Source organism: Malaya genurostris, unplaced genomic scaffold, assembly GCF_030247185.1.
Source record: "Malaya genurostris strain Urasoe2022 unplaced genomic scaffold, Malgen_1.1 HiC_scaffold_43, whole genome shotgun sequence".
In the NCBI taxonomy this organism is placed as follows: Eukaryota; Metazoa; Arthropoda; class Insecta; order Diptera; family Culicidae; genus Malaya; species Malaya genurostris.
Genome location: NW_026682674.1, coordinates 25,148 through 43,991, shown reverse-complemented (window position 1 = coordinate 43,991; position 18,844 = coordinate 25,148). Strand labels below are relative to the sequence as shown.

Below are 18,844 nucleotides of genomic sequence, written 5' to 3'. Positions count from 1 at the left end.
GATGCTGCCTTAGGCCAGAAAAAGCTGCCTGTTCATCCAAAAGTCGACATTTAACGAATTCTAGCGTAAGAACATCCTCCTGCATAGTTTGGAGTGCAGTAACGACCGTCGAATAAGACGAACCGAGACGAACTTGACACACAATGTCAAGTTAATCTAGCATTGCGTCAGTTCCTCGGTACTCCCGAACTAGTTTGTCAAATAGAAGAAAATGTTGCTGCAAACTACCTGTATCATAACATTCATAACGCAGAGTAACCATCACGTATTCCAAATGCGAAGCATGAATTCTGTTAATTAGTAAAGATTTGCATTGACTGTCCTTTTTAGCTCTTATCTCGCGTTCTCTTGTTTTTCTATTATTCGTCTTCTGGTTATCATCTGGATCATCTCTTAGCTCGTCGATATCAGCAGCGTAGCGCTGAACACAATCCACCAGTTCATGCTTTTTTAAAAGAACGAGCACTCTGAACTTCCATGCGGAAAAATTAGAGCAATCGAATATCGGCAGAGAAACTCGATCTTGTTTATTCTCCTCCATCCCTTTTACTTATTTGCGCGAAGGAACCGATAGAACGAATCCTGGGCCCATAACCTAAAGTGGTATTGCGGATGCCCAGCAACGAAACTGTTATTGTTTCTTGTGCAACATTTTCGTACAACTAACGGCTCCCGAGTTACAACGATTTGATAAAAGTGCTTACAAAAATGCATTTTTCCTTTAAAGCAATCAAATAGGTCTCCCTATCTATGCAAAATTATTTATTGTGAGGTAATACAAAACAATTATCGTTTTCTATAGTGCTAATCTCATGACAGTTGAAATAACGTTATGTTTGTGGTGTTTAGGTTCTGCCATACACGCGCAATTCGATCGTAACAAACTCCTGTATAGTTTTCAAGTAGGTCATACTGAAGTTTCTTATTCACGTTTGACGTATTGAAAATAATTGATTATAGTTGAAATGTTATCATCGTAACTTCAAACGTAAGGTTGCTTGAAACTGTACTATCAACCGGCGTCATCTCAAGTGGGGTGACGTGATTCATGAAACGATGAGAAAGAAACTCAATTTAACAAATTTCACGATTTCGTTTAATATAGGATACTAATTAGAATTTGATAAATGTCTATTTTCAGCATCACACGACGTAGATTCAATGCGTGATATGCGAGATGCTTTGGGTGCACTTGGTCCTGTGAACGGTGATAAACCAGAAATTACTAATCTTACTCTTGCGTTAACCATGGTTGAGAAAGACGACATTATTTTTCTTACTTCAGATGGCATCAGTGATAATTTTGACCCTGTTGTAGGGAAATTCGCTGTACCCTTGACGAATAAAGTTCAGTTTTCTAACCATTCAGTATTCCTATCTTCAAGAACAGAGAACTCGCATTTGTTAGCAAAAAGGCAAAATAAAAACTCAATCAGTCGAAAACCTCAACCGAACGGATTGTCTGAATCGAGCACTAGTTGTAAGCTGGATACTGATTCGAATTCATCGATTTATCAACAATCTTCACAGCTAAAACGTCGAATGTTCGAAGAATCATCATCAAAAGGAACCCGGCCTGTCTACTTGCGTTCCAAAACATTTATTGAACCAAGATTGCTCTCAACTGATCAGAAAATCAAAAAAACTATGTTACCACAAGTAACAGGTGCCCAAAGACATCAATTGACATTACTAAGAATGGCTGATCTGCTGATGTATGGAATCAACGGAACTTTAAGACCGTCCACTAGCGCCAAGCAACTCTGTCAATTGTTAGTCGATTTTGCTACTTGTATTACTTCAGCTAAAAGAAAATCACTAGAACAGCGAGAGCTCTACTACAAAGTGATTACCAGTAAGGATGGTTGTTGCAAGGAAATTGGATTCACTAAGCATCAGCAGAAAATTGCTCGCAAACGAATAGTCGAAGGTAGCACATTTGCTTTATTACCAGGAAAATTGGATCACGCATCTGTTGTTGCGTTTACTGTAGGTAGTGAACGTGTATTCAATGAATCTTATTTGTAATAAATCTTTTGTGTGACACTATATTGTTTTCTCAATTATTCATCATCTTATGTTTGAATGTAACACGACGTGCCAAGAATAATAATAATAATAATAATAATAATAATAATAATAATAATAATAATAATAATAATAATAATAATAATAATAATAATAATAATAATAATAATAATAATAATAATAATAATAATAATAATAATAATAATAATAATAATAATAATAATAATAATAATAATAATAATAATAATAATAATAATAATAATAATAATAATAATAATAATAATAATAATAATAATAATAATAATAATAATAATAATAATAATAATAATAATAATAATAATAATAATAATAATAATAATAATAATAATAATAATAATAATAATAATAATAATAATAATAATAATAATAATAATAATAATAATAATAATAATAATAATAATAATAATAATAATAATAATAATAATAATAATAATAATAATAATAATAATAATAATAATAATAATAATAATAATAATAATAATAATAATAATAATAATAATAATAATAATAATAATAATAATAATAATAATAATAATAATAATAATAATAATAATAATAATAATAATAATAATAATAATAATAATAATAATAATAATAATAATAATAATAATAATAATAATAATAATAATAATAATAATAATAATAATAATAATAATAATAATAATAATAATAATAATAATAATAATAATAATAATAATAATAATAATAATAATAATAATAATAATAATAATAATAATAATAATAATAATAATAATAATAATAATAATAATAATAATAATAATAATAATAATAATAATAATAATAATAATAATAATAATAATAATAATAATAATAATAATAATAATAATAATAATAATAATAATAATAATAATAATAATAATAATAATAATAATAATAATAATAATAATAATAATAATAATAATAATAATAATAATAATAATAATAATAATAATAATAATAATAATAATAATAATAATAATAATAATAATAATAATAATAATAATAATAATAATAATAATAATAATAATAATAATAATAATAATAATAATAATAATAATAATAATAATAATAATAATAATAATAATAATAATAATAATAATAATAATAATAATAATAATAATAATAATAATAATAATAATAATAATAATAATAATAATAATAATAATAATAATAATAATAATAATAATAATAATAATAATAATAATAATAATAATAATAATAATAATAATAATAATAATAATAATAATAATAATAATAATAATAATAATAATAATAATAATAATAATAATAATAATAATAATAATAATAATAATAATAATAATAATAATAATAATAATAATAATAATAATAATAATAATAATAATAATAATAATAATAATAATAATAATAATAATAATAATAATAATAATAATAATAATAATAATAATAATAATAATAATAATAATAATAATAATAATAATAATAATAATAATAATAATAATAATAATAATAATAATAATAATAATAATAATAATAATAATAATAATAATAATAATAATAATAATAATAATAATAATAATAATAATAATAATAATAATAATAATAATAATAATAATAATAATAATAATAATAATAATAATAATAATAATAATAATAATAATAATAATAATAATAATAATAATAATAATAATAATAATAATAATAATAATAATAATAATAATAATAATAATAATAATAATAATAATAATAATAATAATAATAATAATAATAATAATAATAATAATAATAATAATAATAATAATAATAATAATAATAATAATAATAATAATAATAATAATAATAATAATAATAATAATAATAATAATAATAATAATAATAATAATAATAATAATAATAATAATAATAATAATAATAATAATAATAATAATAATAATAATAATAATAATAATAATAATAATAATAATAATAATAATAATAATAATAATAATAATAATAATAATAATAATAATAATAATAATAATAATAATAATAATAATAATAATAATAATAATAATAATAATAATAATAATAATAATAATAATAATAATAATAATAATAATAATAATAATAATAATAATAATAATAATAATAATAATAATAATAATAATAATAATAATAATAATAATAATAATAATAATAATAATAATAATAATAATAATAATAATAATAATAATAATAATAATAATAATAATAATAATAATAATAATAATAATAATAATAATAATAATAATAATAATAATAATAATAATAATAATAATAATAATAATAATAATAATAATAATAATAATAATAATAATAATAATAATAATAATAATAATAATAATAATAATAATAATAATAATAATAATAATAATAATAATAATAATAATAATAATAATAATATAATAATAATAATAATAATAATAATAATAATAATAATAATAATAATAATAATAATAATAATAATAATAATAATAATAATAATAATAATAATAATAATAATAATAATAATAATAATAATAATAATAATAATAATAATAATAATAATAATAATAATAATAATAATAATAATAATAATAATAATAATAATAATAATAATAATAATAATAATAATAATAATAATAATAATAATAATAATAATAATAATAATAATAATAATAATAATAATAATAATAATAATAATAATAATAATAATAATAATAATAATAATAATAATAATAATAATAATAATAATAATAATAATAATAATAATAATAATAATAATAATATAATAATAATAATAATAATAATAATAATAATAATAATAATAATAATAATAATAATAATAATAATAATAATAATAATAATAATAATAATAATAATAATAATAATAATAATAATAATAATAATAATAATAATAATAATAATAATAATAATAATAATAATAATAATAATAATAATCATAATAATAATAATAATAATAATCATAATCATAATCATAATCATAATCATAATCATAATCATAATCATAATCATAATCATAATCATAATCATAATCATAATCATAATCATAATCATAATCATAATCATAATCATAATCATAATCATAATCATAATCATAATCATAATCATAATCATAATCATAATCATAATCATAATCATAATCATAATCATAATCATAATCATAATCATAATCATAATCATAATCATAATCATAATCATAATCATATCATAATCATAATCATAATCATAATCATAATCATAATCATAATCATAATCATAATCATAATCATAATCATAATCATAATCATAATCATAATCATAATCATAATCATAATCATAATCATAATCATAATCATAATCATAATCATAATCATAATCATAATCATAATCATAATCATAATAATCATAATCATAATCATAATCATAATCATAATCATAATCATAATCATAATCATAATCATAATCATAATCATAATCATAATCATAATCATAATCATAATCATAATCATAATCATAATCATAATCATAATCATAATCATAATCATAATCATAATCATAATCATAATCATAATCATAATCATAATCATAATCATAATCATAATCATAATCATAATCATAATCATAATCATAATCATAATCATAATCATAATCATAATCATAATCATAATCATAATCATAATCATAATCATAATCATAATCATAATCATAATCATAATCATAATCATAATCATAATCATAATCATAATCATAATCATAATCATAATCATAATCATAATCATAATCATAATCATAATCATAATCATAATCATAATCATAATCATAATCATAATCATAATCATAATCATAATCATAATCATAATCATAATCATAATCATAATCATAATCATAATCATAATCATAATCATAATCATAATCATAATCATAATCATAATCATAATCATAATCATAATCATAATCATAATCATAATCATAATCATAATCATAATCATAATCATAATCATAATCATAATCATAATCATAATCATAATCATAATCATAATCATAATCATAATCATAATCATAATCATAATCATAATCATAATCATAATCATAATCATAATCATAATCATAATCATAATCATAATCATAATCATAATCATAATCATAATCATAATCATAATCATAATCATAATCATAATCATAATCATAATCATAATCATAATCATAATCATAATCATAATCATAATCATAATCATAATCATAATCATAATCATAATCATAATCATAATAATAATCATAATCATAATCATAATCATAATCATAATCATAATCATAATCATAATCATAATCATAATCATAATCATAATCATAATCATAATCATAATCATAATCATAATCATAATCATAATCATAATCATAATCATAATCATAATCATAATCATAATCATAATCATAATCATAATCATAATCATAATCATAATCATAATCATAATCATAATCATAATCATAATCATAATCATAATCATAATCATAATCATAATCATAATCATAATCATAATCATAATCATAATCATAATCATAATCATAATCATAATCATAATCATAATCATAATCATAATCATAATCATAATCATAATCATAATCATAATCATAATCATAATCATAATCATAATCATAATCATAATCATAATCATAATCATAATCATAATCATAATCATAATCATAATCATAATCATAATCATAATCATAATCATAATCATAATCATAATCATAATCATAATCATAATCATAATCATAATCATAATCATAATCATAATCATAATCATAATCATAATCATAATCATAATCATAATCATAATCATAATCATAATCATAATCATAATCATAATCATAATCATAATCATAATCATAATCATAATCATAATCATAATCATAATCATAATCATAATCATAATCATAATCATAATCATAATCATAATCATAATCATAATCATAATCATAATCATAATCATAATCATAATCATAATCATAATCATAATCATAATCATAATCATAATCATAATCATAATCATAATCATAATCATAATCATAATCATAATCATAATCATAATCATAATCATAATCATAATCATAATCATAATCATAATCATAATCATAATCATAATCATAATCATAATCATAATCATAATCATAATCATAATCATAATCATAATCATAATCATAATCATAATCATAATCATAATCATAATCATAATCATAATCATAATCATAATCATAATCATAATCATAATCATAATCATAATCATAATCATAATCATAATCATAATCATAATCATAATCATAATCATAATCATAATCATAATCATAATCATAATCATAATCATAATCATAATCATAATCATAATCATAATCATAATCATAATCATAATCATAATCATAATCATAATCATAATCATAATCATAATCATAATCATAATCATAATCATAATCATAATCATAATCATAATCATAATCATAATCATAATCATAATCATAATCATAATCATAATCATAATCATAATCATAATCATAATCATAATCATAATCATAATCATAATCATAATCATAATCATAATCATAATCATAATCATAATCATAATCATAATCATAATCATAATCATAATCATAATCATAATCATAATCATAATCATAATCATAATCATAATCATAATCATAATCATAATCATAATCATAATCATAATCATAATCATAATCATAATCATAATCATAATCATAATCATAATCATAATCATAATCATAATCATAATCATAATCATAATCATAATCATAATCATAATCATAATCATAATCATAATCATAATCATAATCATAATCATAATCATAATCATAATCATAATCATAATCATAATCATAATCATAATCATAATCATAATCATAATCATAATCATAATCATAATCATAATCATAATCATAATCATAATCATAATCATAATCATAATCATAATCATAATCATAATCATAATCATAATCATAATCATAATCATAATCATAATCATAATCATAATCATAATCATAATCATAATCATAATCATAATCATAATCATAATCATAATCATAATCATAATCATAATCATAATCATAATCATAATCATAATCATAATCATAATCATAATCATAATCATAATCATAATCATAATCATAATCATAATCATAATCATAATCATAATCATAATCATAATCATAATCATAATCATAATCATAATCATAATCATAATCATAATCATAATCATAATCATAATCATAATCATAATCATAATCATAATCATAATCATAATCATAATTCATAATCATAATCATAATCATAATCATAATCATAATCATAATCATAATCATAATCATAATCATAATCATAATCATAATCATAATCATAATCATAATCATAATCATAATCATAATCATAATCATAATCATAATCATAATCATAATCATAATCATAATCATAATCATAATCATAATCATAATCATAATCATAATCATAATCATAATCATAATCATAATCATAATCATAATCATAATCATAATCATAATCATAATCATAATCATAATCATAATCATAATCATAATCATAATCATAATCATAATCATAATCATAATCATAATCATAATCATAATCATAATCATAATCATAATCATAATCATAATCATAATCATAATCATAATCATAATCATAATCATAATCATAATCATAATCATAATCATAATCATAATCATAATCATAATCATAATCATAATCATAATCATAATCATAATCATAATCATAATCATAATCATAATCATAATCATAATCATAATCATAATCATAATCATAATCATAATCATAATCATAATCATAATCATAATCATAATCATAATCATAATCATAATCATAATCATAATCATAATCATAATCATAATCATAATCATAATCATAATCATAATCATAATCATAATCATAATCATAATCATAATCATAATCATAATCATAATCATAATCATAATCATAATCATAATCATAATCATAATCATAATCATAATCATAATCATAATCATAATCATAATCATAATCATAATCATAATCATAATCATAATCATAATCATAATCATAATCATAATCATAATCATAATCATAATCATAATCATAATCATAATCATAATCATAATCATAATCATAATCATAATCATAATCATAATCATAATCATAATCATAATCATAATCATAATCATAATCATAATCATAATCATAATCATAATCATAATCATAATCATAATCATAATCATAATCATAATCATAATCATAATCATAATCATAATCATAATCATAATCATAATCATAATCATAATCATAATCATAATCATAATCATAATCATAATCATAATCATAATCATAATCATAATCATAATCATAATCATAATCATAATCATAATCATAATCATAATCATAATCATAATCATAATCATAATCATAATCATAATCATAATCATAATCATAATCATAATCATAATCATAATCATAATCATAATCATAATCATAATCATAATCATAATCATAATCATAATCATAATCATAATCATAATCATAATCATAATCATAATCATAATCATAATCATAATCATAATCATAATCATAATCATAATCATAATCATAATCATAATCATAATCATAATCATATCATAATCATAATCATAATCATAATCATAATCATAATCATAATCATAATCATAATCATAATCATAATCATAATCATAATCATAATCATAATCATAATCATAATCATAATCATAATCATAATCATAATCATAATCATAATCATAATCATAATCATAATCATAATCATAATCATAATCATAATCATAATCATAATCATAATCATAATCATAATCATAATCATAATCATAATCATAATCATAATCATAATCATAATCATAATCATAATCATAATCATAATCATAATCATAATCATAATCATAATCATAATCATAATCATAATCATAATCATAATCATAATCATAATCATAATCATAATCATAATCATAATCATAATCATAATCATAATCATAATCATAATCATAATCATAATCATAATCATAATCATAATCATAATCATAATCATAATCATAATCATAATCATAATCATAATCATAATCATAATCATAATCATAATCATAATCATAATCATAATCATAATCATAATCATAATCATAATCATAATCATAATCATAATCATAATCATAATCATAATCATAATCATAATCATAATCATAATCATAATCATAATCATAATCATAATCATAATCATAATCATAATCATAATCATAATCATAATCATAATCATAATCATAATCATAATCATAATCATAATCATAATCATAATCATAATCATAATCATAATCATAATCATAATCATAATCATAATCATAATCATAATCATAATCATAATCATAATCATAATCATAATCATAATCATAATCATAATCATAATCATAATCATAATCATAATCATAATCATAATCATAATCATAATCATAATCATAATCATAATCATAATCATAATCATAATCATAATCATAATCATAATCATAATCATAATCATAATCATAATCATAATCATAATCATAATCATAATCATAATCATAATCATAATCATAATCATAATCATAATCATAATCATAATCATAATCATAATCATAATCATAATCATAATCATAATCTAATCATAATCATAATCATAATCATAATCATAATCATAAATCATAATCATAATCATAATCATAATCATAATCATAATCATAATCATAATCATAATCATAATCATAATCATAATCATAATCATAATCATAATCATAATCATAATCATAATCATAATCATAATCATAATCATAATCATAATCATAATCATAATCATAATCATAATCATAATCATAATCATAATCATAATCATAATCATAATCATAATCATAATCATAATCATAATCATAATCATAATCATAATCATAATCATAATCATAATCATAATCATAACATAATCATAATCATAATCATAATCATAATCATAATCATAATCATAATCATAATCATAATCATAATCATAATCATAATCATAATCATAATCATAATCATAATCATAATCATAATCATAATCATAATCATAATCATAATCATAATCATAATCATAATCATAATCATAATCATAATCATAATCATAATCATAATCATAATCAATCATAATCATAATCATAATCATAATCATAATCATAATCATAATCATAATCATAATCATAATCATAATCATAATCATAATCATAATCATAATCATAATCATAATCATAATCATAATCATAATCATAATCATAATCATAATCATAATCATAATCATAATCATAATCATAATCATAATCATAATCATAATCATAATCATAATCATAATCATAATCATAATCATAATAATCATAATCATAATCATAATCATAATCATAATCATAATCATAATCATAATCATAATCATAATCATAATCATAATCATAATCATAATCATAATCATAATCATAATCATAATCATAATCATAATCATAATCATAATCATAATCATAATCATAATCATAATCATAATCATAATCATAATCATAATCATAATCATAATCATAATCATAATCATAATCATAATCATAATCATAATCATAATCATAATCATAATCATAATCATAATCATAATCATAATCATAATCATAATCATAATCATAATCATAATCATAATCATAATCATAATCATAATCATAATCATAATCATAATCATAATCATAATCATAATCATAATCATAATCATAATCATAATCATAATCATAATCATAATCATAATCATAATCATAATCATAATCATAATCATAATCATAATCATAATCATAATCATAATCATAATCATAATCATAATCATAATCATAATCATAATCATAATCATAATCATAATCATAATCATAATCATAATCATAATCATAATCATAATCATAATCATAATCATAATCATAATCATAATCATAATCATAATCATAATCATAATCATAAATCATAATCATAATCATAATCATAATCATAATCATAATCATAATCATAATCATAATCATAATCATAATCATAATCATAATCATAATCATAATCATAATCATAATCATAATCATAATCATAATCATAATCATAATCATAATCATAATCATAATCATAATCATAATCATAATCATAATCATAATCATAATCATAATCATAATCATAATCATAATCATAATCATAATCATAATCATAATCATAATCATAATCATAATCATAATCATAATCATAATCATAATCATAATCATAATCATAATCATAATCATAATCATAATCATAATCATAATCATAATCATAATCATAATCATAATCATAATCATAATCATAATCATAATCATAATCATAATCATAATCATAATCATAATCATAATCATAATCATAATCATAATCATAATCATAATCATAATCATAATCATAATCATAATCATAATCATAATCATAATCATAATCATAATCATAATCATAATCATAATCATAATCATAATCATAATCATAATCATAATCATAATCATAATCATAATCATAATCATAATCATAATCATAATCATAATCATAATCATAATCATAATCATAATCATAATCATAATCATAATCATAATCATAATCATAATCATAATCATAATCATAATCATAATCATAATCATAATCATAATCATAATCATAATCATAATCATAATCATAATCATAATCATAATCATAATCATAATCATAATCATAATCATAATCATAATCATAATCATAATCATAATCATAATCATAATCATAATCATAATCATAATCATAATCATAATCATAATCATAATCATAATCATAATCATAATCATAATCATAATCATAATCATAATCATAATCATAATCATAATCATAATCATAATCATAATCATAATCATAATCATAATCATAATCATAATCATAATCATAATCATAATCATAATCATAATCATAATCATAATCATAATCATAATCATAATCATAATCATAATCATAATCATAATCATAATCATAATCATAATCATAATCATAATCATAATCATAATCATAATCATAATCATAATCATAATCATAATCATAATCATAATCATAATCATAATCATAATCATAATCATAATCATAATCATAATCATAATCATAATCATAATCATAATCATAATCATAATCATAATCATAATCATAATCATAATCATAATCATAATCATAATCATAATCATAATCATAATCATAATCATAATCATAATCATAATCATAATCATAATCATAATCATAATCATAATCATAATCATAATCATAATCATAATCATAATCATAATCATAATCATAATCATAATCATAATCATAATCATAATCATAATCATAATCATAATCATAATCATAATCATAATCATAATCATAATCATAATCATAATCATAATCATAATCATAATCATAATCATAATCATAATCATAATCATAATCATAATCATAATCATAATCATAATCATAATCATAATCATAATCATAATCATAATCATAATCATAATCATAATCATAATCATAATCATAATCATAATCATAATCATAATCATAATCATAATCATAATCATAATCATAATCATAATCATAATCATAATCATAATCATAATCATAATCATAATCATAATCATAATCATAATCATAATCATAATCATAATCATAATCATAATCATAATCATAATCATAATCATAATCATAATCATAATCATAATCATAATCATAATCATAATCATAATCATAATCATAATCATAATCATAATCATAATCATAATCATAATCATAATCATAATCATAATCATAATCATAATCATAATCATAATCATAATCATAATCATAATCATAATCATAATCATAATCATAATCATAATCATAATCATAATCATAATCATAATCATAATCATAATCATAATCATAATCATAATCATAATCATAATCATAATCATAATCATAATCATAATCATAATCATAATCATAATCATAATCATAATCATAATCATAATCATAATCATAATCATAATCATAATCATAATCATAATCATAATCATAATCATAATCATAATCATTATCATAATCATAATCATAATCATAATCATAATCATAATCATAATCATAATCATAATCATAATCATAATCATAATCATAATCATAATCATAATCATAATCATAATCATAATCATAATCATAATCATAATCATAATCATAATCATAATCATAATCATAATCATAATCATAATCATAATCATAATCATAATCATAATCATAATCATAATCATAATCATAATCATAATCATAATCATAATCATAATCATAATCATAATCATAATCATAATCATAATCATAATCATAATCATAATCATAATCATAATCATAATCATAATCATAATCATAATCATAATCATAATCATAATCATAATCATAATCATAATCATAATAATCATAATCATAATCATAATCATAATCATAATCATAATCATAATCATAATCATAATCATAATCATAATCATAATCATAATCATAATCAAATCATAATCATAATCATAATCATAATCATAATCATAATCATAATCATAATCATAATCATAATCATAATCATAATCATAATCATAATCATAATCATAATCATAATCATCAAATCATAATCATAATCATAATCATAATCATAATCATAATCATAATCATAATCATAATCATAATCATAATCATAATCATAATCATAATCATAATCATAATCATAATCATAATCATAAATCATAATCATAATCATAATCATAATCATAATCATAATCATAATCATAATCATAATCATAATCATAATCATAATTCATAATCATAATCATAATCATAATCATAATCATAATCATAATCATAATCATAATCATAATCCATAATCATAATCATAATCATAATCATAATCATAATCATAATCATAATCATAATCATAATCATAATCATAATCATAATCATAATCATAATCATAATCATAATCATAATCATAATCATAATCATAATCATAATCATAATCATAATCATAATCATAATCATAATCATAATCATAAATCATAATCATAATCATAATCATAATCATAATCATAATCAAATCATAATCATAATCATAATCATAATCATAATCATAATCATAATCATAATCATAATCATAATCATAATCATAATCATAATCATAATCATAATCATAATCATAATCATAATCATAATCATAATCATAATCATAATCATAATCATAATCATAATCATAATCATAATCATAATCATAATCATAATCATAAATCATAATCATAATCATAATCATAATCATAAATCATAATCATAATCAATAATCATAATCATAATCATAATCATAATCATAATCATAATCATAATCATAATCATAATCATAATCATAATCATAATCATAATCATAATCATAATCATAATCATAATCATAATCATAATCATAATCATAATCATAATCATAATCATAATCATAATCATAATCATAATCATAATCATAATCATAATCATAATCATAATCATAATCATAATCATAATGCATAATCATAATCATAATCATAATCATAATCATAATCATAATCATAATCATAATCAAATCATAATCATAATCATAATCATAATCATAATCATAATCATAATCATAATCATAATCATAATCATAATCATAATCATAATCATAATCATAATCATAATCATAATCATAATCATAATCATAATCATAATCATAATCATAATCATAATCATAATCATAATCATAATCATAATCATAATCATAATCATATCATAATCATAATCATAATCATAATCATAATCATAATCATAATCATAATCATAATCATAATCATAATCATAATCATAATCATAATCATAATCATAATCATAATCATAATCATAATCATAATCATAATCATAATCATAATCATAATCATAATCATAATCATAATCATAATCATAATCATAATCATAATCATAATCATAATCATAATCATAATCATAATCATAATCATAATCATAATCATAATCATAATCATAATCATAATCATAATCATAATCATAATCATAATCAAATCATAATCATAATCATAATCATAATCATAATCATAATCATAATCATAATCATAATCATAATCATAATCATAATCATAATCATAATCATAATCATAATCATAATCATAATCATAATCATAATCATAATCATAATCATAATCATAATCATACAATCATAATCATAATCATAATCATATAATCATAATCATAATCATAATCATAATCATAATCATAATCATAATCATAATCATAATCATAATCATAATCATAATCATAATCATAATCATAATCATAATCATAATCATAATCATAATCATAATCATAATCATAATCATAATCATATATCATAATCATAATCATAATCATAATCATAATCATAATCATAATCATAATCATAATCATAATCATAATCATAATCATAATCATAATCATAATCAAATCATAATAATCCATAATAATCATAATCATAATCATAATCATAATCATAATCATAATCATAATCATAATCATAATAATCATAATAATCATAATAATCATAAATCATAATAATCATAATAATCATAATAATCATAATAATCATAATAATCATAATAATCATAATAATCATAATAATCATAATAATCATAATAATCATAATAATCATAATAATCATAATAATCTAATAATCATAATAATCATAATAATCATAATAATCATAATAATCATAATAATCATAATAATCATAATAATCATAATAATCATAATAATCATAATAATCATAATAATCATAATAATCATAATAATCATAATAATCATAATAATCATAATAATCATAATAATCATAATAATCATAATAATCATAATAATCATAATAATCATAATAATCATAATAATCATAATAATCATAATAATCATAATAATCATAATAATCATAATAATCATAATAATCATAATAATCATAATAATCATAATAATCATAAATAATCATAATAATCATAATAATCATAAATAATCATAATAATCATAATAATCATAATAATCATAATAATCATAATAATCATAATAATCATAATAATCATAATAATCATAATAATCATAATAATCATAATAATCATAATAATCATAATAATCATAATAATCATAATAATCATAATAATCATAATAATCATAATAATCATAATAATCATAATAATCATAATAATCATAATAATCATAATAATCATAATAATAATAATAATCATAATAATAATAATAATAATAATAATCATAATAATAATAATAATAATCATAATCATAATCATAATCATAATCATAATCATAATCATAATCATAATCATAATCATAATCATATCATAATCATAATCATAATCATAATCATAATCATAATCATAATCATAATCATAATCATAATCATAATCATAATCATAATCATAATCATAATCATAATCATAATCATAATCATAATCATAATCATAATCATAATCATAATCATAATCATAATCATAATCATAATCATAATCATAATCATAATCATAATCATAATCATAATCATAATCATAATCATAATCATAATCATAATCATAATCATAATCATAATCATAATCATAATCATAATCATAATCATAATCTTAATCATAATCATAATCATAATCATAATCATAATCATAATCATAATCATAATCATAATCATAATCATAATCATAATCATAATCATAATCATAATCATAATCATAATCATAATCATAATCATAATCATAATCATAATCATAATCATAATCATAATCATAATCATAATCATAATCATAATCATAATCATAATCATAATCATAATCATAATCATAATCATAATCATAATCATAATCATAATCATAATCATAATCATAATCATAATCATAATCATAATCATAATCATAATCATAATCATAATCATAATCATAATCATAATCATAATCATAATCATAATCATAATCATAATCATAATCATAATCAATAATCATAATCATAATCATAATCATAATCATAATCATAATCATAATCATAATCATAATCATAATCATAATCATAATCATAATCATAATCATAATCATAATCATAATCATAATCATAATCATAATCATAATCATAATCATAATCATAATCATAATCATAATCATAATCATAATCATAATCATAATCATAATCATAATCATAATCATAATCATAATCATAATCATAATCATAATCATAATCATAATCATAATCATAATCATAATCATAATCATAATCATAATCATAATCATAATCATAATCATAATCATAATCATAATCATAATCATAATCATAATCATAATCATAATCATAATCATAATCATAATCATAATCATATCATATCATAATCATAATCATAATCATAATCATAATCATAATCATAATCATAATCATAATCATAATCATAATCATAATCATAATCATAATCATAATCATAATCATAATCATAATCATAATCATAATCATAATCATAATCATAATCATAATCATAATCATAATCATAATCATAATCATAATCATAATCATAATCATAATCATAATCATAATCATAATCATAATCATAATCATAATCATAATCATAATCATAATCATAATCATAATCATAATCATAAT

General features: G+C 16.2%; 1 protein-coding gene across 1 annotated transcript; it reads left to right on the top strand.

Annotated features, from left to right (window-relative positions):
• Nucleotides 1–1,113: 1,113 nt before the first annotated feature.
• On the top strand, nucleotides 1,114–2,049 carry LOC131440023 (PP2C-like domain-containing protein CG9801; the record flags this gene model as incomplete). Its single annotated transcript, XM_058611111.1, has 1 exon — nucleotides 1,114–2,049. A coding segment is annotated over one exon (915 nt), but the record flags the coding sequence as incomplete, so codon positions are not given.
• Between the last annotated feature and the right edge of the window lie 16,795 nt (nucleotides 2,050–18,844).